Here is a 25,010-nt window from a genome sequence, read left to right as displayed (position 1 = left end):
TCGAGGCAGTTTCACTCAAACGGCATCCACTGTACCGGCGGAATCTTCTCCTTAAGCGCTACCGCAGCTACTTCGGCTTCATGCTGCGGCTTCGGCCGTCACTCAGTCAGACGCATGGATAAAAAAAAGGCACAGAAGCGAGAAAAAAACACACCATCATCCCCTTTTCATACCCCCCACACACAACCGAGAGTGCATTCCACACCTGCATCCTGCGTGTGTTGCAGGGTGTGCTGAGCGATGGAGAAGGGACACCATGCACGTAGCATCGTGGGAGGGGGTGGGCATTACACACACAAACACAAACATATACAGAAAAGGGAAGTAAATGGGGTGCTGGTGCTGCTGCGTTGAGTTCGCTCGGCACGATCGGGAAGAAAGATCTCACAGCCAGACTCGGAGCGCACGAAACGTTGTGTGAGCGCACAAAACTGGGAGACCGGCCGCAAACGGGAGAAAGAGAGCCACACGGCACGGAAAACGGGCACGACGGGCAGATGATGGGGAGATATTAGTGCCGGCAGGCCGCGCGAAGGGGCAAAGAGCGCAGGTTGGCGAGCCGGGGACACGAGAGCAGCAGCAGCAGCAGCAGGGAGTAGGGGCGCCCCGCGGGACAGCGGTTGGCAGAAGCGGCAGTCGGCACTGTTGATTCTTTTAGCGCGCTACCCTGGCAGTAATCGCACAGTTTTTCCTCGACCGTCCGTGTGTTAATCTCGCGTGTGCGGCCCCCTCCGAGAGCGAATTCTGCTGCTGCTGCTGCTGCTCCACGCTGTATCTGGCGCTTCGTTTACACACGGGAAAAACTCGTGCGACGCAAAACAGTGACGCGTGTTTGCATTAAGTGGTTCTTGTTTTTTTTTAGTTAAAACACAAAATTAAATATTTTTGTGTAAAAATAAATGTTTCGTAAAGTTTTGTAATTCGTTCCATCAAACATTCGATCGCTGAAATTTCGTCCGATTGCAACCACCGATCGACCAGGCGCCGTCCCGAGTGACGAAGCAACAAGGCGCCCTGACACTGTCCAGCGCCGCCACAACTGCGCCACACACAACCTCCTCTTCACCCCTCGAACGGGTTGCCAAAGGAAAAGGGTTTCGGGCAAGGGTTCCCGTGGATCGTGAACGGCATGTCAGTCAGTTGCTCTGCGATCGCGAAACACGCTAAAGCTTTCGCAGTTGTGCTCTGTAGGGGAAAATAAACAACAACAGCAGCCACGTGCTTACGGTGAAGTCGTAGCGAACGCAAGTGCACCAATCAATCGACAAAGTGAATATAGGGAAAAAAGATAGGGAAAATGTTGCAAATTGTGAAGAGAAGCTTCATCTAAAAGTACATCCAAGCTAAACGTTTGAACTGAGTGTTGCTGTTTTTTTCGGTGATTTGTTGCTCCTAGCGAGCGTAGGAGTGCGTCCCAAAGTATAGTCGTTGTGTTTAAAGATTTTACGGAAGTTTGATGCTGTGGTGAATCGGTGCTGAAGTGTAAGCAAAAGTGTGTTTTACCAAATTTTTGTCTTTGTGCCGTGCAAGTGAGTCGTCAAGAAAAGGGTGCCAAAAAAATCTCAAAAACAACAGGTTAGTCGCCAAGCGGGAGAATCCTCTGCATTGGATTTTAAAAATCAAATGAAACCTTCTATAAGGTTTGCTCTCTTTTTTACCCCTTTGCTATGATTTTTTGGTCGAGTTTGCCAATTAGAGTCCAATTGTGTGGCAGCATTGATGAGCAATGCTACTTTTTCGAACAACTTAAGCCATTTAGCGTAGCTAAGCAAATTTTTGATTTTTTGTTGCTGGTAGGCTTACATGTGTAAAAAAAAAAAAATGTAGAACATCGCCCTCGATGTGAACAAAAAATTACATTCCAATAGGTTCGATTCCACAGCGAATCCAATTGGTCGTTGCTTGTTCATAGCCTTTTTTCGGGTTTTCATAGGCTTATTGGATTGGTTTTATTTTTGAAGCTGTTTGATGATTTGGTTATACTTATTTTTTCTCTCTATTTGTTGCTCTGTTTCGGAACATGTGTGCGTGTATGTTTGATATCTGTGTCAGTTTAAAACAATTTACATGTGTTATGGGTTGAGTTGCGTTTTTCGACAGTTTTTTTTATGTTTTTTTTTGTGTTTGTTTTGTTTTTTGCTCACCCTCTTCCCTTTACTTACTGCAATTTAACGCTCAATGACAAAAGGTGGGTGGATGTTGCGAGTGTTATTTGAGCAGAAAACGAACGACCCAGTACAATGTGTATGTGCACGTTTTGTCCACTCACGGTTTGGTAGTGCAGTTTCAGCGGTTCGGTGTCTTTTTTTTTGTCTCTCGCTTGTATCTTCTCTCCCTTAGCGCACCGGACCTGCAGGTTGGAGTTTTATGCAAACGCGGGAAGAAATTGCCACTCAGCAGCAGCACCAGTCGCGATTGTGTCGTGACATGAACGCATCGCGCTCGACCGCCAACATGCGGTTACATTTGTTTGCCTAAGCGTCGGTTTTACGTTGTTGGTTGTTTTTTTTGGGGTTTTTTTTTTTTTTTGAGTTGAGTTGGACATTTTTTGGCAAGTCTGCTTGCCTGCTTTTTGGCTCTTCTTCTTCTCAGCAACAATTGTGACTTGTGTGTGAGCGGTTGTGACGGTTTTTTGTTCTACTCCTTCTCCCCGCGCGCTCTGGTCGTCTGGTGCGCGTCGTCGTCACTTTGGCGTCACCAACCAACGACACCAACGGGTTAGTGTTTCGGGGTGATGGGGAAGTCTTGAAGAATTTTGTGTTGGTTTGTGCTGCCCTGCTGCATTGGCTGGCCCCCGAGTGGCCCCCCTGAACGGAATGGAATTGACACAAAAACAGACCAGAAAAAAAAACAAAACCAACAGCAACAAATGCTGTGCTTCTCTACGCGTAACGAACGCGGAACAAGACAAACTATTAACAAGTGTGTGAGCGGCCTAGCAAAGCTGGCCGTCGCACATGTGGTCGCGTAAAGGCAAGCAAGCCCAGGCTTAACCAAACCGAGCACAAAATTAGAGCCAACAAACAGGCCTGGAAGGGAAGGTGGGCCCTTAATGCCCTTTTTTTTTGTCTTCATCAAACATTTTTGAACGCTATTGTGTTCATCATTAAGCATCTTCCGGCGGCGGAGCAGGAAGTGTGCGATGGCAGCCAGGCAGACAGGCAGGCAGTAGTGCGTTCATTCAACCAAGTCCAAGGCAGTGCGTGCGTGTGAAGGGGGTCCGCTGAAATCATACAAACTAGCGATACTACAGCGAACCGTGCGTAGGACCGTCTAAGCCCTGGAGGGCAACATAATTAGAAACAAATGTGTGACTGTGCGAGGAACGGAACGGCAACAATTTAAACTTTTTTGGGGTATTTTGGAATCGCTCTCCCCGCTGGCACCCTCGCTACAATGCGCAACATTGCGTAGGTTATGGGCACGGCCCCCCCAGGGGACATCTGGTGACACATTCCGGCAGTCGGTCGACCACCACCACCCTGCCCGCTAAGGCTAAGCGTTTCGTATCAGATGTCCAACCGTGGCGTGGAGCTGTTATTTATAAATATATAAATATGCGAAATCCATTTCCCATGTGTGTGTGTGTCTGTGTGTATGTGTGTGGTAAGATTGGTGGCGTTTTTTCGCTCTCTCCTACTCCCCTGTAATGTTGTTGTGGTTGTACCGTTTGCTTGCCTTTTTCTAGGCATGTGTTTTTTTCTTTTTTTTTAGTTTCCTTGCATTCTATTCACTTCCACCTTCAAACGTTTGTGCTTTTGTTTTGCATTCCGGCACAAATCTCGTCTCGGCTGCAGTTTTGTGCTCTCGTGCTGCTCTGTGTACTCCTGCAACCGCCGGTGTGTGTGTGTGTGTGTGTTTTGCTGGTTCACGACGAATGCTGCGACGCATTCCAAGGAGAGACAATCGTCAAAACACAATCTGAGGCGAGATTTTCAGATACGCGTCTTTCCCATGGACGCTTGGAAGCGTCCGTTTATGTGTGTGTGTTTGTGTGTGTGTTTTTTTTGCTGCTAAACATAGGGTAAATGAAAAGAAAAGTGAGAGGGAGAGCATGCAAAAATAGGAAGAAAAAAACCCCCCCCCCCAAACGCACGTGGCAAGGAATGTAAGCAAAACGGTACCAGATAATTCACTGCAGCGCTTTTGGTGCGTTGTGTGTTTTTACGGCCGTTGGACAGCCCAGCCAACCCAGCCAGCATCTCCCGGAGGCGTGAAATATTACCCTGCGCGTGGTGTAAAAAAATTATTTATGCTGCATTTGATTTCTAGCACTAAAAATAAACACGCACATAGACACACTCAGAAAAAAAAACTCCTTTCAAATGCACTAAAAACTACCCCTCGAGCGGTGTGCAACATAAACGGTGGAGATATATGAGAAGATCGCTAAGAAAAAGAAGAAGAAAAACGCATCTAAAGCAACGCTAGTGTTTCACACACAAATTCAATCCAACCAAAGCAGCGACCGGCACCAGTGTGACCGAAGTGGCTAAGTGCATCAATAAATTATAATCGCTTAAAAAGCTATCGCTCGCACCAGTATCCACGCCTTTATCTGCTTAGATAAAACAACTTATTTAGCAGCGTAAAACACACACGCACACCCATGCTCCCTCTCTCTCTCTCTCTCCGTCTCTCGTGCATTCCATAAAAATGCAATATTTTGCTGGAACCCGGTCATCGCCAGCGGGTACCGCCGTTGTCGTCGTCGTCGCTTTGCATATCTGCGCATGTAACGATCGGGGTACTGCCGTCGGGGATGTCGGTGCGGCAAGGACGGCCGCGGTGTCCCGACAAGCGCTGACCCGATCTTGTCAAAAATGCATTCAGTTTGATTGAAGTTTTTAATTGAATTGCAAGTTGCAGTTGCAGTTGCTCGGGGTGCCGTCATCAAACGACGTGGTTCGCTCGCTCGCTGGCCGTCTTTCGTCGTTGCAACTCTCGGTTACAGCGCGGTTTGGGTCCGGGTGGGTTGCAGGTGTGCGGTTTTGGGCCCTCCCCCCCCCCCCCCCCCCCCAGCGCCAGAACGTGCTTTTCGGGGACTTTGAAACTGTCGCCTTTCGGTCGACAAACTTTGCCTTACTTTGGGTGGACCTGTTTTTTTTATTTTGCATTTTTTTGGAGGGGTTTGGCGCTCCAGAGTTTCAATAAAACTCGCCCCTTTTTTTTGGTCACGACTAGGTTACTGTTTTGGTTTGTATTTTTCACTGGAAGACGTTTCGTTTTTTTTTTTTTTTGCAGAAGACACAATGAATGAACATTAAAGACCATTTGTTTTTTCTTCAACTAGCATCCACAACTGCTTACTTGCTTAATTGAATTATTATTGTTACATTTATTAACTGACCTGTCCAAACCTTCTCATTTGTCCAATGCTTATTATACAAAAATAATAAAAAATGCATTGAAAAAAAAACAACAAAATAAAAACAAACTTCTTTCGGCATAAAACCAAACCCATTTCCCACCCCATTGATCAAGCAGGCCAACAAATCTGGTCTTCCACGGTGTGCAGTACAGCGTTCGGTTTAGAATGAGGCAAGAACAAAAAGTGCCAGAAATGGATGGTGGTAGCCGGTACACAGTACACGGCAAACGGCAAAACATACACGGCAACAAAAATGTAGGTTTCTGGATTACCAGACCGTTCCGCGCTGGTTTGTTTTTGTCCCCATTCTGCGGCGGTCGCTTCCATTCTGGCAGCGTGCCGTTCGCTTTACACACCACGAGTGCATGTACGCACACGTAACGTTCCACCAACGAAACATAGGGCCTTCCCCGCCCCCCCTCCCCCCCCCCATCAGCGCACGGCACATTCCGCGGGACGCCGAAGGCTCGTCAAGAACGGATTTACAGCCGGTCCCGCTTTGCCTCACACTGCAATTGCAACAGCGCCGCTGCAAATGGTATTCACAATTTCGGGTGCGGCCAGAGGGGGATCTAGGGGAGCTAAGGGTCGTATTTTGTTGCATACCGCTAACGCTCCTCATCGTCACCGAACACATGGCATGATGCGTATTAGATTACAACGCTAAGCCGAAAGCCGGGCCAGGATTTGTGGGGTTGTAAGCGAGCGATCGTAGCTTGAAGCGGCTCACGCGCGGTTGCCTCCTCGGCGGCCGGAAGCTTACGATGAATGGGCGATGATCGTACGGTGAGCAAGGCAGTAGTATTCCTAAACTAATCGCCTAACGAAGAGAGCTGGGATGCAAAATATATATTAATAAAAAATCGATCACAATTGGTATTGAGGACGGAGGACAGAGGCTTTGCAGTAACCACAGGGATCCATTCCATAGCAATGGGGAGGAAGAGTGTCGGATTTCATTAATCGAGTGATGTGGTAGAATGGACCATGGTATGGCTCAACATTCTTTCCATTCTTTTATGAACTTTATGATGCCTACATTCTCTATCAAAGAGCAATATTAAGGTTGAGTTTAATATACATTACCGCGCTAAGAAGGTTGTATAATTCAATCGCATCTACTGCCTTTGCATTGTAGCAATTTACAGACCTTACAATGTCAGTTTTTATTACCATCACAAATCATTCGCATGCTTGCTTCGTCGCTTTTCGGTTCCATCTGTTCTTGTTTTATCGTTAATTTGCATTTTATAGCTACCTCTCCTTGGAAAGGAATGTGTTAAATTTGAATGTGTATGATGGGGAATGTACTTACAGACGGTTAAGTTCATTGTACTCTTGCAAAAACTGTGTTTTGCTTTTAAAATGTACTACTTCAAAACAATTTAACAAAAAAACAAACAAACAAACAAACAAAAACCAAACAGTCACACAAGGAAGCAATAATACATTTCTACAAACGATTGCTGGCGCTGTACCACCGTTTGCTTGCCCGGCTCACTGCAATAGTAAGTCGCCGCTGTTCGGGTACTGTTCGCCCAGCAACAGCGGGGTTCAACGGCTACATGCACGGCGGGAATGTAACGCGTTGCAAATATTCACACCCGTGATCGTAAAACTGCACTTAAGATGCACTAAAGAACGGGCTGCGATCCGTTACAAACCTACGCACTCCGTGTCCCCGCGTGTTCGATGAGCACGCGAACAGTGTTTTGCGCTACATGCTCTCGAGCCTGGTCTCACACAATTCTCACGCGCCCAGAGGACTCTCTTTGGGAACGCAACCTGTTGTGGCAGTTGCGATGATTTATCGTAGCGCTGAAACGTCCGCACGCGGGGGGCGGCTGTATTGTCGCTTATTAACACACTTGTCAACCGCTAGTTGCGCTAGGGATTGTTTCGGGCATTCCGGGGGACTTTTATTTTTAGCCGTGCGCAGTGCAGCGCAGAAAGCACGTTCAATAATTCTGTACGCACGGCGGGGTACAGGCGGACAAAATATGACACCCGTGCAGGAATTGCTCCACAGACGAAGACGAAGACCGAAACCGATCGGATCTGAGGCATGCAAAAACGGAGGACGGAATTAAAGATGAATAATACATGCCATAGCAATGCCGGCAGCGAGCGGCGAGGGTGTTAATATGCGGGTGGAGCTGACAGCGTGGTAGCATAATAGGAGTGCGCAAAAATAGCGCAAAACGTTTGACCCAGTTGGAAAAGACGTAATGATCTTGCGAAAGAGCGAGAGAGAAAAGAGGGAAAAATCAACAACCCTCACTAAAGGAGTAAAACATGAAATGTGATTGTTTTCCCATACAATTGTTGTATGATCGAGGTTGATCATTTGAAGATCGTTTTGTTTATTTTTTTAAATGAATAAAAAACGGAACAATAGCATTTATGTTTTTGAATGTCTAAAAACAACTGAAAAAGTAAATAAAAACGTCAAACGAAAGTGAACGTGAACGATGTCATTCTTCAGTAGAACAATGCACAACAGCACATGAAATTGTTTGATACACTGTAAAGAAAAACCAGTAAAGTCTCACACATCAACAGTTTCCAGTATGCATTCCGTTTCACTATCAGCTATTTTGAGAAACACATCCTCTACTCTAAAAAGAAAAGTGCTACAAAATTAGCATAACCAAGTTTTTAGTTGACTACTGGCTGTGATTGTTTTGCAAAAATGTATCCCATTCAAACCTAGCTGTTGTGACGGTCGATTGTTTTGCTTCTTTATCCTGAAGCCGCTAGTTGAAGTTCGATTGCATGGTCACTATTTATGCTTGTAAATTTGTTAGTGCTAGAAACAATGAATCGCCGCTTGATTTTTCTTGAGGTTTAGGTTTTTTTTACAAAAAACTGGACCATACAGGCTTGCTATTTTAGTGAACTATTGGCTAAACGTTTCAACAGTTCATAAAACGTAGTTGATGCAACTCGTAATGACATTTTTGCTTAATTGAAATGCTTAGATTTAAAATGTTTTAAATGTTTTGTTTGCTTAAAACTGCCTGTCGCGATCTTCCCTAGTTTAAATTTTTACTTTTCAATGGTTTTTCTGTTCCTGAGTAATATCATAGATATCACGCCATTCACTGTCCCTTTCCAGTGACGGTGTTTTAGTCTGCGCGCGTGATGGAAAGCTAGTCAGAATATTTTCATCTATTGGATTCCGACTGTCACTCATCGAGTTGGCAGTTTAGTACATGTTTTGGCAGTGTTATTCGCACACACAAAGATAAAAAGCTTGGCTTCGTTGGCTCGCTAATTTGACAAATATGACAAGTTTTGTCAACAGCCTGTTGTTGTCGTGGCCGAGTCACCTCAACTTGATTCTGAGTGTTGCACTATTTACTCTAATTTTCTCTCACAATCCAACTAACAATCGTTTAATGTATTTTCTATTTCTAGACAACCGCAGTGCGTGATACTATTGATCTTCAAGCAGCTCATGGCAGTGTTGTGAACCGCAATAGAAAAGCAACGTGTTACCGCCGCGCCCACCGCAAATGCTGCTGCTGCAGTGTTCGTTGCGCGGCCGGCAGTGACTCGCGACGAAAGATGCGCTTCCTTCGCTTCGAACCAACCGAAAATGAGCATCCAATTGGCCGAAGTGCATCGACGATCCGGCAGCGGTTCCGGCAGCGACCATGCACCGATCTGCGCGCTCGCACTAGCGCCCCGTACCGCCCAGCCGCCCCGGCGCAGTGACCGGCCGGCGGGTCGTGGCGTGGCAGCGGCCAGCGGCAAAATGGTCCCGACCAGCGACGTGCCGGCGAAGCTGACGCTGCTGATTATGCTGCTAATTGCCGTTATTGACCACGGTGAAGGTAATTTATCTGCGCGCGAAAGTATTTCCCCACCCCCGCACCCCCCTCATAAAACGGGTTCATCATGGGGTTTTGTTTTTTCGTCTGGATGAAGGTACCTTTCCTATTCTTCAACTTGATCATTCTTTGGCGCTGCTGCTGCAGTGAAGAACTGCACCGGTGCATCCACCGCAGCAGGGAAGGGCGAGCCCAACGGAGCCGCGTGACCCCTAATGGTGGTGGTGCAGCATTGATTTATGGGTTTCGACGGCGTTGGCGATTTGGGCGACGGGTGCGACGGGTTTTGCACTTTGCCAGAAACGGCAACTACACGTTGCAGTTGCATTCCAGGCCAGCCAGCCGCGCTACGGGTCCAGGGGCGTGAAGTGAGCACGATTCCACCCGGGGTGCAAAGTATCAAACACAGTGGTGTGGAGCTGTTAGACCGTTGTTGCTAGTTTTCAGTATGTGCATTTTTTACTGCTGCTGCTGCTGCTAGCTCTTGGCGCTGCTGATCGAAGATTAATTAATTTTTGCCGCAATCGTCATACGATCGAACGGAGAATGCAAAATTCGATTCGATTGAGGAGGGCTTCGATCACGCGTACGTGTGTGGGGACCACGGCAAAGCCGTTCATCATTTTGTGTCATGTTTGTTTTTTTTTTGCATACGACACAATGGCGCCGGCAAAAGCGTTCAAACGCGTCCACAGTTACATCGGAAAGGAACGTGGTAACAAGCAGTTGCAAACGTAGTGTTGTTACACAACTTCTTCTATACGATTTGATTTAAAGACGTAGAATGTGTTTGTTTTGCCGATTTACATGTTCTGAATTGAATCACTTTTAATTATAAGCGCTGATTCTCTATTAATGTAAATAGAAAAAAGAAAAAAAATTCTAAAGAGAACGTTGCCGTTCAAAATTTTCACATTTTTACCCGTTTCTATCAGAATAACGATATTATTCATATTTGTGGCTATGTATTGTGACAAATACATAAAACTTGATATTTATAGCTGTATTTTTGTGATATAGCACATTTTTAATATTCCTGGATGTATGATTTATTCCTGTACTATATTTGGGAATATTTTTCGTTTCTATATTTTGCCATTAGTTTTTTTTTGTTGTTTCAATACTTTTTTGTATTTGTTTTCGTATATCCTTAGGAACTTTTGCTAGTTTTGGAATCCTATCTTTTCTTCCTAAATACTTCTAGTTTGTTTTAGGATTTTGACTTACTTGCTTACTTAATTTTGTTTCCTATAATATGAAATTATTTTATTTTCGATATTTTTCCTCACATTGTAACAAGCCATGTTATATTTATTAATTCTTATCTTTACATGTTTGCAAGATGTGTTTTTTGGTACTGCAAAATTGTTTGATTTCATTTTTTCACCTTGTTCTCCATGCTATCGATTGGTTTGTTGTCTTGCGTGACATTTTACTGAAATAAAAGAATGGTTACAGTTTAAAAAAAAACTATTAACGTCAACGATGAAGCCTACATTTATTATTATTGTTTCATACTTATGATGAACTTTATTATATTTTTATAAACCTAGTATCTTACATGTTATTAAAATTGGTTTTAATATGTTATTAGTTTATGTTTTTGCTTATTTTGATGGCTACTTATTAATTTTTACTCGATTTCAAATCACTTCAACTGTTTCAAAAATATCACCATTCAAATAGCCTAAGCTCCTCGTGACATGCAGTCATCGGTGTACGGTGCAATTTATTTTCAAGGTCATCACAATGTTTGCTCTCCATGTTCACCGTCTAACCGACAGAAAGAGAGAGCGTAACACACAAAAATACCTGCCCATGCTTTCTCGTCCGGGTGCCCCCGCATCAGAACAGCTGCATCCGCTGCACGCCGTACTTGCACACCGGCCAAGCAATAATGCTTATTTTTAGCGCCTGCATGAAATCCTAAGCCCAAGTCCCTTTTTTTTCTTGTTTTTTTGAGCGATGTTTTGGCTGTCTAAGCAAACGGCTCCATAGAAATCCGGACAGCTGTGCGCTTGCCGGTGTGTACCCTGCCCTGTAGGCGCCGCATCCTGTGTCCCATTCTGGCCGCCTGCCCACATGGACCGTGTTGTTTTGGGCCCTTTTTACGCTCCCTCCGGTCTGGATGTTTACATGCCGAGACTGGCCGTGTACCGTGAGCCCCCAAGGGCCACATGCGAGACCAGCGAATCGGAGTGTAATCGCCGCCGACCTTGACACTGTGCCAAACGTTACGCCTTGTGTTCGGCTTGTTGCGCATTCGGCTCCATCCGCCTACCAGGGTCTAGGGCCTAGGGCGGCTCCCCGTCAGCTCCGTGTCCAGCCGGTTGGGGTTGCGTTTTCGTTTTGTTGTTGCTGTTGCTGCTGCTGTTTGCTTTAAAGTGCGACTGCAATTGCGCGCGTGTCCATCTAGCTGCGACATGGCAGCGACAAATTGCTGACAAATGTTGGTGGCCCACACACGCGCACCTCCCTCCATCACTGGTCCGGAGAGGTCCGGTGGGATTACGGTTTCGGCAGTAACTGCTGGATGCGCGGGAGTGTTGTGGGTTGTAAACTTCCCTAAATGTGTTACCTGCGTCCTCGGTTGGGGTGTTCGGAAGTGGAGCGTACATCGTGGTAAGAAGAGGATGGGATTCAATTCGCACTGCTTGTTACCTTGAACTGAATGGCCGCAAACGCTGCGTCGCCAACGTCAGTTGCAAAATCTTGCAAGGGCAACGGCTCTCATCTGTCAGTGCGCTTCCGTTTTGCGGGGGGACACGCTGACGTTTTGGCAACAGAATGATGCACGCGCGTGTAATACAATCTTCCGAGAATGGCATTCATCGTGAAAGTGATCGGGTTGGGAGGGGTTCAACAGTGTAACAGTGTATTAAAATAAACACTAACAAATTCAATATCATTGTGCATTCGAGTCAATGTCAAAAATGTGATAGTTTGTTTTTCTTGAGAGACTAAAATTTCAGCTTCAGATCACTTATATGGTGCGTGTAAAATTATGTTTTTAAGCAGATTTCTTCACATTCGAATGAAGACTACTTCTTGTGATGCATCAGAGGATAGATCAAAGCCGAGGGTCAGCTATTTTAAACCTTTTTTGTCCTTGAATCATTACTCTAGCATCATTACTCTTTCCTGTTTTGTTGTTCTTTCGCTTCCTGTTCTATTTCTTCATCATCCGTTCGCCGATACAATCAATATCTGGTGAACAACCACTTACACAAAAAAGTTGCAATATTTTATGCATCCGCTTTTCCATGCATAGGCAGCAATTTAGCCATTTTCGCCCTTTGTTTTTGCTGCCTGACACTCCAACACAGCAGCAAAAGAGCATCGAACTTCTTGTGTAAGTAACATAACCATTGAGCAAGCGGCAAGAAGAAAAACTGCACATCAACCCAACAATCTGATGACTGGTATCCAGGCTGTTTTTTCACTCCCTTCCATAAGCTATCACTTGCGCGCAAGAACTTTACTTTCATCCTTGGGCATTGCTTCCTCCGAGTGCCTTGCTTCGGCTGGCGCTATGCCCCAAAAGCGCAGGGGACGAAATGACGAAGGGCAGTCAAGGCAGCCGCGGCGCTGTAAATTACTGCCGCGACGGCGGCACAGTATCAAGATGTAGAGGCCGGGAGATAATGTTTACAACCATCAAACCTGGCGCGCCGGACGCGCGCACACGCGAAACGCGAGACGGACAGGCAGCACGCGCGCACCACCAGCGCAGCGCACGCCTGGTGCGGTGATTTGCTCGCTCGAAACACACAGAAAGAAAGCAAATCGGCTGGGCCTACAGGCTAACTCCGCTACCCTTCCCCGAGGAGCGGGCGTAAATGTTTTTGAGCGATTTGCGCAAGATTAGCGGGCTTGGAGGGTCGTAAAAACCCCCTGGAGCATTATGCAATGCAATGCGCGATCGTGTATCGCCTGCGACGGATGATGTGGTTGCAGGAGAAGAAATGGCTTGGCATTTCATTTCAAACATGGAAAGGGAGAGATTGTGTAGAGTTAATTTAAAATGTTGTGGACCGAATAGAAATTATCTTAAAATTTTGTAAATTATTTAAAAAAATACTGACGTCGTTTATTGTTTCTCAATTCCTGAACCAATCACACTTTTCTTGTTCAATATCTTCACACTTTAATGCTATGCACACTATGCTTTACCTTACTATCGCTCCTAATTTTTCAATTTAACTAGCTCCCAGGCTTTTGCACTCTTGTTAAACTCTCTGGTTGAATTTGAATTTATTGCCACTTCGCACGCCTCATTGCCTGCGCCGCTATAATAAGCATGCTAAATATGTCGAACCAAACCATTTTAGCATTTACCACCAGAGCACCGCAAGCGAGCGAAGCTTGCAAATAAGCCGATGTGCCGAAATTTCTGCTCTCTCTCTCTCTCTCTGTGTCTCAACCGGTACCGTCAGGGCCCAGCGGGTCGGGGATGCGGCCGTTGTGGTGTACCGTATATAGGCCAACGCCTGTGCTCGGGAGTCGGAAGTTTAATGGCATCATCCATCATCATGCGGTACGCGTACGGTCGCCTTTTTCTGTGCAGCATTGGTGAAAGAGGATGAGCTAGCCTACTAGCCTCCGTACGCGAGCATTGGGCCCTTGTAACTGGGTTAAATGCAGATCAACCAGCAGATTGTCAACATGTCAAAAGGTGGCATTTCAACTGGCTTGTAGCCTAAAACTCCATCCCATCGCTTTCTTCCCATGGTTGGTTGGGTGCGATGTCTCTAGGTGATGGGGGGAGATTGTTAAGTACTTCAATGTCTGAAAAGGAGAGTTACTGGCAACATGGGTACCGGTGGCATACCATCCAGTTGCTCTGACGGGTCAGTTTCTTCAGTGCTTTCTTTTCCAGGCGTTTCTGGGGACTTATTGGCGACGGTGGAGGTAAGGCTCCAAAGAGCTCCTTCAACAGTTTTGAACACGGTGTTGTTCAATTTGCAAGTGCTTTTGGTGCAAACGCGATGGAGTTGAGATGTGAGATAAGTGCTTAAGGCATGAAGCTAGCAAAGAGACAAACATTTTACATAATATTTAGGAAGAATGTAGACCTCTTTAGCCCGTATCTGCAATAATTTGCTTTTTGACGCTTAAAACCATCTTCGATTTGGATTATGATTGCATAAAAGCTTCCAAAGTTCATCAACTATAAAAGCAGACCTACTAAAAACATTTTTCGAGGATATTACAAGATCTGACACTCGTCCAGTACATTGAAATTCGTATTTTTGGGTTTTTTTGTCGTATTTTTGTAATCAACCGACTTGTTTCCTTGTTTCATTGAAAGGTGTGGTATTGCTGGTTAAAAATATTTTGAATAAATATTTTCCAAAAAATTCAACCAACAAAAGCCTTGTTACAGAATTCGCTTACTTACATCTTCAAGATTTTCTCTTCATCGAACTTCAGTATTCTGTGGTGTCTTTGTTGTGACAATTTGCAACACCACGTCACGACAACATGAGCCAGCTTTTGAAGGTGAAACAAGATCCCAAAAAATGATAAAAATAAGTAAATAATCACCACCGTCACTCATCACTTATTCCAATTAATCATTTGTTATACATTATGTTCTGCCTATCAAGTTTGAAATACTTAATTTTCAATCCATTCAATCACTGTACAACCGTTTTTTTCCCCAGTAACTCACCCCGCTAGCCATGAAATTGATCCGTTCCGATCTTGGCCCGTGCCAGGTAAAATGTCACCCGCCACCTAAAGGCTAAATATTTAAAGAGGCTCCCAGTCTGATGAGTCTGCTCCTGGGGGGTGACTTGGTTCTAAATTTCTAACCTCCACCCCGCTTCGACTGGCTGGCATAGCATGAAGCGTACGCTCTCGTTTGTTGTGCCTTTTTTCGCTCACGCGCTCGCTCGCTCGTCGCTACACGGTTCACTATCATGTAAATAAAGCGTCTGGTCTGTGTGAGTATATGGCGCGCAGCGGGCAAGGTCGTCCGGACGCTTAACTGCAGCCACAAAACAAATTCGGCATTGGTTGCCGTCTTTTTTTCGTCTTCTTTCGTCATTTCGTCATGCTTTATGCAAAGGACCAGCCGGGACGGATGGATGGTACGGATTTGGATGTGACGAGTGTAGGCCTGATGAGGCCATATTTTGACAGACACAGACGCGTTGAGCTTCTTTTAACCACCCCCTCCCTTACCTACCACGCTCCTGTTAATATGGCGTGTCGAGCGGATTAATGCTTAAAGCTCTGATTAATGTGTAACACAATTAACTGCTTCTTTGCAGCGCAACAACTACGCAAACACATCAACAATCAATTACGCCTTGTCATTTTCCCCACCATTTGGCCTTGGCAAGGGGGGGGGGGGGGGTTGGTGGGAAAGCTGGACCCGTGCGACATTATTAAAATGCAGTTTCTGACGTCCGTCACCGTCTGGGCGGGAGATTAGGGCTGTCGAAAACGCGTGCTAAGTGAATTAAACGTGGCGTTCAAAATTGGCGCCCAAAAAGCGATGTCGTAATGTCGTATGCGGAACCATTGACAAGCAGTGCAGGGAAGGGAGGAGGAGAAGAAGGAGAAAAAACAAAACCACCCCTCAAAAAGACAAACCAGGCCCAGACTGACGAACAGACGGAGCGCTTTTTTGTTGTTTGGGTTTTACACTGGCTTTTCCATGCTTTTCTTTTCCGTTCCGTGCGTTTGTGCACCTTTGCCGCAAGGATAAGACCGCCGCCGCCGCCACCGGTCTCGCCGGTCGGTTGTAAAATCTCGGCGCTCGGCTTTGGGCTGTGGGTGGAAAAAAAATGGGCTGCCCGACTGCTTTACACTGGGAATCCCAAACGGTTCCCCTTGAAGGATTTTCCCCAAAACGTAAAACAAAAGCCGGCCCGAAATATTTTCCCCATTCCCACAGCCATTCCTGGCCATAAAATTCCTGACCATATTTTGGTGCTTCCTTTCTGGCGCGGACCTCGCGGGAAGGGGCAGGACGCGAAACCACGCGTCAGGAAGTGCGGTGGCAACCGGCGCTGATGATGACAGTCGCCCGTCAATCCCTCGGCTCGGTCGTATTTGGCTGGTAGGTAGATCGGGTAATAGAATTACATGCGCGCAGCGGGCCAGCACGCTGGCACACGTTTGCTGACTGGCAACGGAATTAAAGAAAACAATGTAGAAGAAACATGTAGCTGTTTGGGGAGGAAAATCCGTGCCTGGATGCGGACGGGGTAAGGTGGGAAAATCAGGAAAACAAGGACGACGATGGTTGATGACGACGATGATGAGGATGATTTCACGGTCACTCGTCTGGGTGAAGGTTACAGTACGCATCACACCCCTCTTCTTCCCTTCCCGTGACTCTTCTTCCCTTCCCGTCCGTCTCTTTCTAGACAGGGTTTTTTTTTGTTTTTTTGCTCCTCCAGACAGCGACTTTAATACACTTTTACAAGGCGGTTCGCGTTACGTATTTGTTTTGTTTGCTCATCCGGTTTTTCGGGCACCTATTTTTTCCCTTTTTTTTTCGCCGTATCGCAAAGGCGGCGGCGCATTTTCGGCATTCCGGATTTATTTTCTCTCTCTCTTCGTCCCTCCCTCGGTTCGTGGCTTTGGTTTGGCGTTAACCATCCGCTCCACCACCGAGCACATGTCTGAGCAATCTCAGCAACTCCATGTCCGACCCTTGCCCGTTTGCGGTGTCCCGTGCACATTCCGGCCGTTATCGGATATTACGGGTACGCTCCGGCTGTTTTAACACCACCACCGGGGTCTCCAGGTCTGTCTGACCGGTGGGTGGTTTGGGGTGCTGAGGCCACGGTGTGAGCGCAAAAATCCCGAAAGACGTAATTTAAATATTTACTCCACCGTCTGGTATGTCGGGCGTGCTTTTCGGTACCGGCCCCGAAGCGTATTATAAATATCGTGTTATTGATGAATATTTAATATTCGTTCAATCTCCGATTGGCGCTGGTTGGTGTAGTTTTCTTGTCATTTTTTTTTTTGCTGTCTTCTGTTACGTTTGTTTGGATTGGTTTTTTTTTTGCACACTTGAAGGTGGTTGTGGTAAGAAAAGGAACGGGACAGGACAGAACTGCAACTGCATTCAGAGACACGAGCAGAGCAGGCGTTGATGTTAGAACACCTTGCCGTACAGGGATTGCTTACATATTTATGATTAGTTTCCTTTGCCAACGAGCGAATCTGATCGTACTAGTCGGAGGTACTGCGGTTGCGAAATCCGAGTGCAGCGATGTTACATAAATTCTGCTCTTCACTGGCATGGCTGTGCAGTCTGCTGGTTTGATTTGAAGCACTTTCTCTTTGCTTTATACACGAGCGGTTTTTTGAATTGAAAATAGCGTGTTCCTACTGAAAAATGAATGCTTTTTTAATTGAATTTCTAGGGGCTTTTGACCTTTTAGCGATAGCATTTTTCATGCCAAAATATGCTTGTAAATGCATTTTCGGAATACATCACCTCTAGGGCACACCGACGCATTGTAGTCATCGGCTTTGTATGTGCACTGCATGCGTCTATTGGAACAAAGTATTGCTCTCTGTTTTATATTTATTATAAACAGAGTGCTGTGGTTGTGGTCCATGCAACTTAACACCCAATATTTGCGTAGTCTGAACTAAAAAAGGTGGATAACAATTTCTTGGAAAGAATTCTATGTTAAAAAGCATGAACAGTTTTTTTTTTGTTTTCTCTTTGTCCTTCAGATGAAATGTAATACGTAAAGCTGTTTTAGAGTTGCCTGCCATTCTCTTTTGGAAGTGATTTTGTGGAACGCCTACAGTCAAATAGTTAATATTTTGTTCAACGCTTGTACGCGAATAACGATATTGTAAAAAATTTACCTACATTTTTTAATGATTTTACAGCACAGAAATGATTGAAACCAGTTAAATGCAGTTTAGTCTCCTTTTAAATGTCCTGCTTTACATAACGTTCAACTTGGGTATGATCTATGCTACGATTGATTAGATCATTTGTTCTCTAATGTAGTGTATTGTAAGAAATACTAAGAAAGTTGTCTTAAAACTGATTTTATAAGAACTTCAGCTGATACTTGTCACACCGCAAACAAATCGATTAATCTTACAGCAATACACCTGTGACATTCTAACAACGACGTAAAACGATTCAACAAGAATGAATAATGTTCGCTTACACCGAAAAGTGTACACACCAGTGCGCCAGCAAACCGTGACCGGGGCGAGATCGCTCTCGCCGTCGAAGCTGGCCTGCTGCATCGTTGCACCATTCATTACTACACCCGCCCCGTGCCAACCCGCTCCGCTCCGTGGTTCCTTGCTGTTCGTTCCCCAACCGATTATGATATTAATTATTTCTGTTGTCCTCTTGCGGTCGCACACTTTCGGCGCCGCCGCGCGTTGGCGCATCGCGCCATCCCACGGCGACTGGGAAGAAACGCAACGCGCAAAGAGAACAAACAGATGCACACATACACACACACACACACACACACACACTGCAACAAGCGGACACGCTGTTGCACACACAAAAGTGCATCGACTTGGACGCTGCGAGGCGCCCGCAAGTGTCCGACCATGATACAATGCGGCACGCGCCTATCGTACGGTGATGCCGGCTCGCTCCCGCCTCGCTTCAGCCGTGCAGGGACGCAGTTGTGTGATGCAAGCGCATCGTTAGTGGGCACTCTTGCCTGCGCTCGTTGGGTGGCTGTGTCATTGGGGGAGGGTACAGGAACAGCGTGTACTGTTGCGGCTTGGCGGCGGTGGTCCATTCGGATGGGAAGGATAGTTTGGTGGGTTTTTTGCTGTTGTTGTTTTGTTTTATGATGATTATTTGCCGTTGTACGTACAAGATGTTTTGCATGGCATTATTTAGTGTCAATGTGCCGGCGGAATGCAGCACTATTCGGTTTGCAATGGCCGAGCACAAAAAAAAAGGGTAGGTGTGAAAGCCCGCGAACCGTCGTAAAAGTGATTGCCGTACGCGGTGCATGACTGCCGGGAGTGTGGCGATGGGCTGCTGCGAGTGGGCAATTTTTTATCACACTTTACTACGTGTCATTTAAGGCTTTGTTTCAGTTTCGGCTTGTTTGCAACGGATGGTGTAATGCTATTAAGGTGTGTGAATTGATTTCGAGCGGCGTTAATGTGTTTTTGGTGGATTAGCACAAAACGCAGTCATATTGACATTGTTTTCAGCCTGTTTAATTTATTACACGGATAATTTTAGATAAAAGTGTGTTTACCAAAACAAATTCATCATTCTAAAATCTGTATCTTCAAAGTTTTACATAGTTGGAGAATTTATTGTTTAATATTTGCCAATCGCTAGATGTTCTAAGAGATCCAGTTAAATATTGGAAGATGTCTTTGAAGACTAAAAATTCTCCTTTAAGTAATACATACAATTTCCAATTTTGTATGCAGCTTATCGTTACAACTGCTAAGGATGTCTGACCATATAATATGTTATCGAAAAAAGGCTTTGCTAGCGTAAAATAATTTCACTACCGTAACAAATATGTCCTTGCGGGTGAAGATCTTACAAACATTCTTAGTATCCCCTTATCATTTGCAACCGTTTGGCAAGTTATTCCTTTCAAAAGGGGTCTATTTTTATCCCATCTTCTTGTGTCACTAAGGGGTAATGCTTTCACTAGACCAGCAAGGTTGCCTTTACATCAAACACACACACAAGCACACCCGTCACAGCTTCAAGAGTGCCATCAACCTTCCAACTTCTACTTGACTGGCGATCGCAGCCGCCCGCAACCTAACGTTCGACCGCAGCTCCGAGCGCGGCTGGAGCGCGGCATGATTTCAACACTTAGACACGCAACCCAGAACCTACCCCAAGAATAAAATCGACCCCACCCTGTGACCGGTCGAACTGCCCCACACTTGTCCCCTCTTAGCAGTCCCTCTTAGCTCTCGCCCATCACTACGAGCACTGTGAAATATTGCCCTAATTTCTACATTCTCACATATTGCCAGCATCATTAGTAGTAGTTCGCTCCTTGCAGGCGTACGACGAAAAGGAAAGGGCGATGAACAAGAAAGCAACAACAGCTCCCGTACAGGGGGAGGGAAGAAAAGTCGAGCTGTGATACGCTGGCTAGCACAGTTGGGAAAACTAGTTCAGTGGGGAAAAACGATAAGCGTTCCTGGTGCAGCGCTGAGGCGCGTTCTTTCAGCACGACTAAGGCGGCGAAAACTGCATGCACGTGTTGCAGCTTAAATGCAAATTGAAAATCACACACACACACACACACACACACACTCGGACAAACACACTGCTCGTGCAATTGGGCCACGGTGGGTGAAAAACACAAGATGGCACCGGAAATGAAAACCCATCTACACCGCGCGCACAGTCCCAACCATCCCAGTAACGGGGACCGAGATGTCGTTAACTTCCTTCGGGGCGTTTCGACATCTTGTGCTGGTTCTACTCGGCTGGAGCAGTTTAGGGGCGAAAACCTCGCCGGTAAGAAAAAGGCAAACAACCGGAAGCACCAGCGCTGAACGTCGTTTTCATTTCGAGACAGATTTCACAGCCAGCACCGATACCGTTTAGCATGGGGAGGGGGTGCCCCAACGGGTACGACGACGTCTTGCCGGTTTGCATCGATGTCTATTTGCTTTGGGTGTCGCTCCCTTTTCGTGTAACTTCTGAATTCGGATGAATTCTGCTTAATCGTGCTCCATGCTTGCCGCCATGGTTTGTGCTCGTGCACATTCTTACATCCTCACGGTGGAATGACGACTTCTTAGAGTAGGTGTAGCTCTTGGTTTTTTTGCACTTCCCTTTCACTACTCAACACGATATTGCATCCATGCATTTGGGATTTGTACTTGAAGAGACACCGGGGTGGTATTATTTCTTATTGCATTTTTTTTTTCAGCTCGTGCTAGCTGTGCGATCGTATCGTTTGTTTTTCACTCAAGCAATGGGTAAAGATTTGAGACGATAATCCCCGTGAAGCTTGAAAAGACGCTGGATTTATTAATTTGTTGCATTTCAAAAGGGTTGAAATAGCCATATTTTTACTTAATAGATACCTAACGCTTTCCTCTTGTTTATTGTTTATTTTATTTATTATATAGAAGAATATATTTTTCCGAAAAAGTAAACAAAAATTGTTCATACTTATTTCAAAGACATTACTTCTAGCATTCTAGAGAGGAACTTTGAAATTGAAAGAATTGTAGATTTATGAAGAATTAGTAACAGTAGACGTAGAATAAGAAGTAGTATTAGCGTTATCAGTGGTAGTGGTTGTTGTGATACTAGATATTATAGTATGAACTATTGTTAAATCTCACTATTTCGGATAATTTGTTTTCCGTGATTCGGTGTAACTTTTTCGAAGCTTTTAATATGCACTAGCAATTGTTTCGTTGTGTAGGAAAATTGGAGGCAGCTTTATTTCTTGAAATCTACTTATATTTATAAACTCTTCGCCCGAACCGAACGCTCTAAACTTAACGAAACTGTTCTCATGTTTCGTTAAACACGATCACTTGTCAGGGCTGTGCCTGAATAACCATATTGTTTGGATTTTGCATTGCATTAAAGTACTATTATGAGACAAAACCGGTGAGCCGGTCTCGTAGTACAGTCGTCAACTCGTACGACTTAACAACATGCCCGTCATGGGTTCAAGTCCCAAATGGACCGTGCCGCCGTACGTAGGACTGACTATCCTGCGATGGGGGGATCAATAAGTCACTGAAAGCCAAGCCCACAAGTAGTGGTACAGGCAGGCCTTGACCGACAACGGTTGTTGAGCCAAAAAGAAGAATGAGACAAAACCCAATAATTATTTGGAATAAAACTCATCTTTATCGCTTACTTTATCGTAACATATTATGTTGAATAGTGTACATGTGTGCTGCTTAGTGTACACTTGATTATTCATATTGAGTTTTTTGATGCCTCTTCATTCTGAAATCATTAAACAGATATCATTTCCTCTCCTAACATTAGTAACTCATCTAGCTGGCAACAGACAACTTTCTTTCGTTCCTTTATTCAAACAAACCATGACGCAACTCATTAATATCCATCTCTAGCTGGAATTCCTAAAAACGTTCACACCCTATCATGATTACTGTGCCGCAAACTCCAGTTTTTTGCCAATCAATTGTCACTTCAACTGGATCGATCACTCGCTGAACATTCGCGTTGCCATAAACATAAGCGCCAGACACGGCATTAGCGGCACGCCAGCAGACGAGCATGACGAAAAAAAAAACACACACAAATCCGATTGTGTAATGCAGCAAAGGGGATGATGTAGCCCCGACCAAGCGGGGTGGGGCGAAGCTTAACCCAAACAGACCGCACTGTCTGGCAGGGCTGCTCAAAATACACTCGTATCGAGTGAAAAAAGCAAGCGAAAATAATTACTAAACAGAAGCAACCAGAGAGAAAAAAACACACACACACACTCGCTCTGCGTCCAGCATCGATTTGGGAAAGAGAATTTGAACCCCCAAAAAAAAAGAAAAAAAAAACCATCCCGACATCTCACAACTTGCATTTTTCTCGCACGGGGGGCCAACCTTGGCACTCGTGATCGACCAGCAGCCAGACGTCGCACGAACAGCGCGTACGAACCCCCCCCCCCCCCCAAAACCTCGTTGATATTGAGCGGGGGAATGGAAGGTTTACTAATTCTGTCCAGTTTTCGACTCGTTTGTGTGTGTGTTTGTGTGTATGTTCCCATGTTCGCTTCCGCCCTCGTGGCCGTTTGCATCATCATCGCGCCCGCGTGTTATGACTGCGCGCCCGGTTTAGGTTGCTCTGCACGCAAAATGCAGCAGCCCCCGCTCCATCAGACCCATCGAATTGGTCGATTGATATTCTTTACTGTTGTTCTTCCTTCATCCACGCCACGCTTCTCTGTTCGAACCGTTCGAAAAGAATGCACGGATCAACCACCAACGCAACGCGGGAATTTGGCACGTTAGGCCGCGAGTGTCGTGAAGCCGTGATGCTTCCCTGTCAGTGCAGTACAAACGGTGGAACGAAAAGAAATAAAAACCACACGACACTACTGAAAGTAACCAGGTCGTGAATCGATTTTTTTTTTTTGGGTTGGTTTTCGCACCTTTTGCCTCGCGTAGTAGTATAACCTTTTTTTTTAATTCGTTCTTCCTTTGCTGTTGATTTTGTTACTTCTGTCTGCTCTTCTTTTCCACTTCCTCTGCTTGCTATTTGTATCACGAATTGTGTGTGTGTGTTTTTTTTTTTGTTTTTTTTTTATGTTTCGTTTGCATCTTTCACGCCTACACCCTCGCGGGTGAACAGACTCTAAACCATGTGTGCGCTCTTTTTTGCGCTTGTTATACGGTTATTGTTATGAGTGTGGCACTCTTTTTTTTTCCTTCCCCAGCGTTGTGTGCATCATTATTTTTGGAAGGGGGTTTGGATGGGGGGGAGAGGGGATGTATTCCACCTAGATGCCTGGACCAACCCACAACCGCCACCTCTGCTGCTGATCTTCTCCACATTTGACTTCCACGTTGACGCGGTGCTGTTTTGTTACGAAGGTCTGTGTTTTGCTTATTGCCCAATCGGATTACGATGTTTTTCCACCCGCCCACACACACACCATCCCCTGGCCTTGTTGCCGTCCGCCGTGTATGTGTGTGTGTGTGTATGTTTGTGGTGTTTGTTTGTTTTTTTCTCTTTTTTTTTTTTATTCTGCAATGGGTCGATTGCATCGTGTGTAAATGCATCAGCCGGGAAGCAAAAAAGGGAAAAAGAAAGAAAGAGAGAGACAAACAGAGAGGGTGGGAAAAGGGAGTGTCTGGAATGGCGGGAGTGAACGTGTTTGATGGTTGCAGTTTTCAAGGTCGCCATGGTTTATCTCGCGGCATGCAAGAGCAGCCCTGGTGCGAGATGATGATGTGATTCGTGCGATGAGTGAAGGGGCACAATTTAAGTGAAGCGTTAGTCGCCAGGGAGTTTTTTTTTTATTATGGCCACCATTGTCCGTCGCGTTGGTGCATTGGCACGGCGTTTGTGCAGTATTATCTTTTATTTAACATGGGTTTTGTTTTATTGTTTTATTGTTTGGAAATTATTCAGTTAATTGTGTCCTAATGGACGCATTCCTTTCTTTCGTTTTGTAGCATTTAAATGTTTCGCTTTTCGCGGATGCAGAGTCCAGTTGCAGATAAAAGTGGTTTAGGAGCTGGAGATGGATCAATTACAGTTGTTGTCGCTAAAATTTTGACTCTAACGCACCCATTTTTGTCTCAAATTCACCAATTATTGACAGAGTGTCACGATTATTGCCTGTAAGGCATCAATTTTTTACTGTAAGTCAATCGCATAATTTACTAATTTTAACATAATTTGCTGAAGCAGTGTGTTCTGAAATTATTTAAATTAAGTTTATTAGTGAATAATTTCATTGATATAATTTAAAATATAACAATTGTTATGCTGATTTTGAAAGTTTTAACGAAGCGAAAAAATGGCATTTTTTCAGGCGTAATCAATGGCTTTAGAATTAATTAAATTTTATTATTTTTATTTCTGTTATATTTATATTTCTCAAAAACAGTCAAATTACACGGGTTTTGTATTGTTTATGTGATTTAAAATAACAATTGTTAAAAATCTGTCCAAATATCTTTAAAAACTGTCATAAAAACTGTCATACAAGAGTCAACAATTTATGACTTACAGACAAAAATAGGTGCGTTAGAGCCAGAAATTGATGCCTTAAAGCCAAAATTAGGTGGCAACGACTGTATGATTGATATAAAAATACTTTTATATTAAAAATAATTTCAAA

General features: G+C 45.0%; 1 protein-coding gene across 1 annotated transcript in view; it reads left to right on the top strand.

The window, feature by feature from the left end:
* Positions 1–660: 660 nt before the first annotated feature.
* LOC120893626 overlaps positions 661–25,010 on the top strand; it is a 70,845-nt gene continuing 46,495 nt past the window's right edge. The window contains exons 1-2 of the mRNA XM_040295629.1: positions 661–1,575; positions 8,792–9,210. Coding sequence (XP_040151563.1) covers positions 8,973–9,210 — 238 coding nt within the window. The 5' untranslated portion in view covers positions 661–1,575; positions 8,792–8,972. The remainder of the gene's footprint in view (positions 1,576–8,791; positions 9,211–25,010) is intronic.

The sequence above is a fragment of the Anopheles arabiensis genome, chromosome 2 (assembly GCF_016920715.1).
Source record: "Anopheles arabiensis isolate DONGOLA chromosome 2, AaraD3, whole genome shotgun sequence".
Lineage (NCBI taxonomy): Eukaryota > Metazoa > Arthropoda > Insecta > Diptera > Culicidae > Anopheles > Anopheles arabiensis.
The sequence above is the reverse complement of the archived record's forward strand: the minus strand, read 5'-3'. Positions and strand labels throughout refer to the sequence as shown.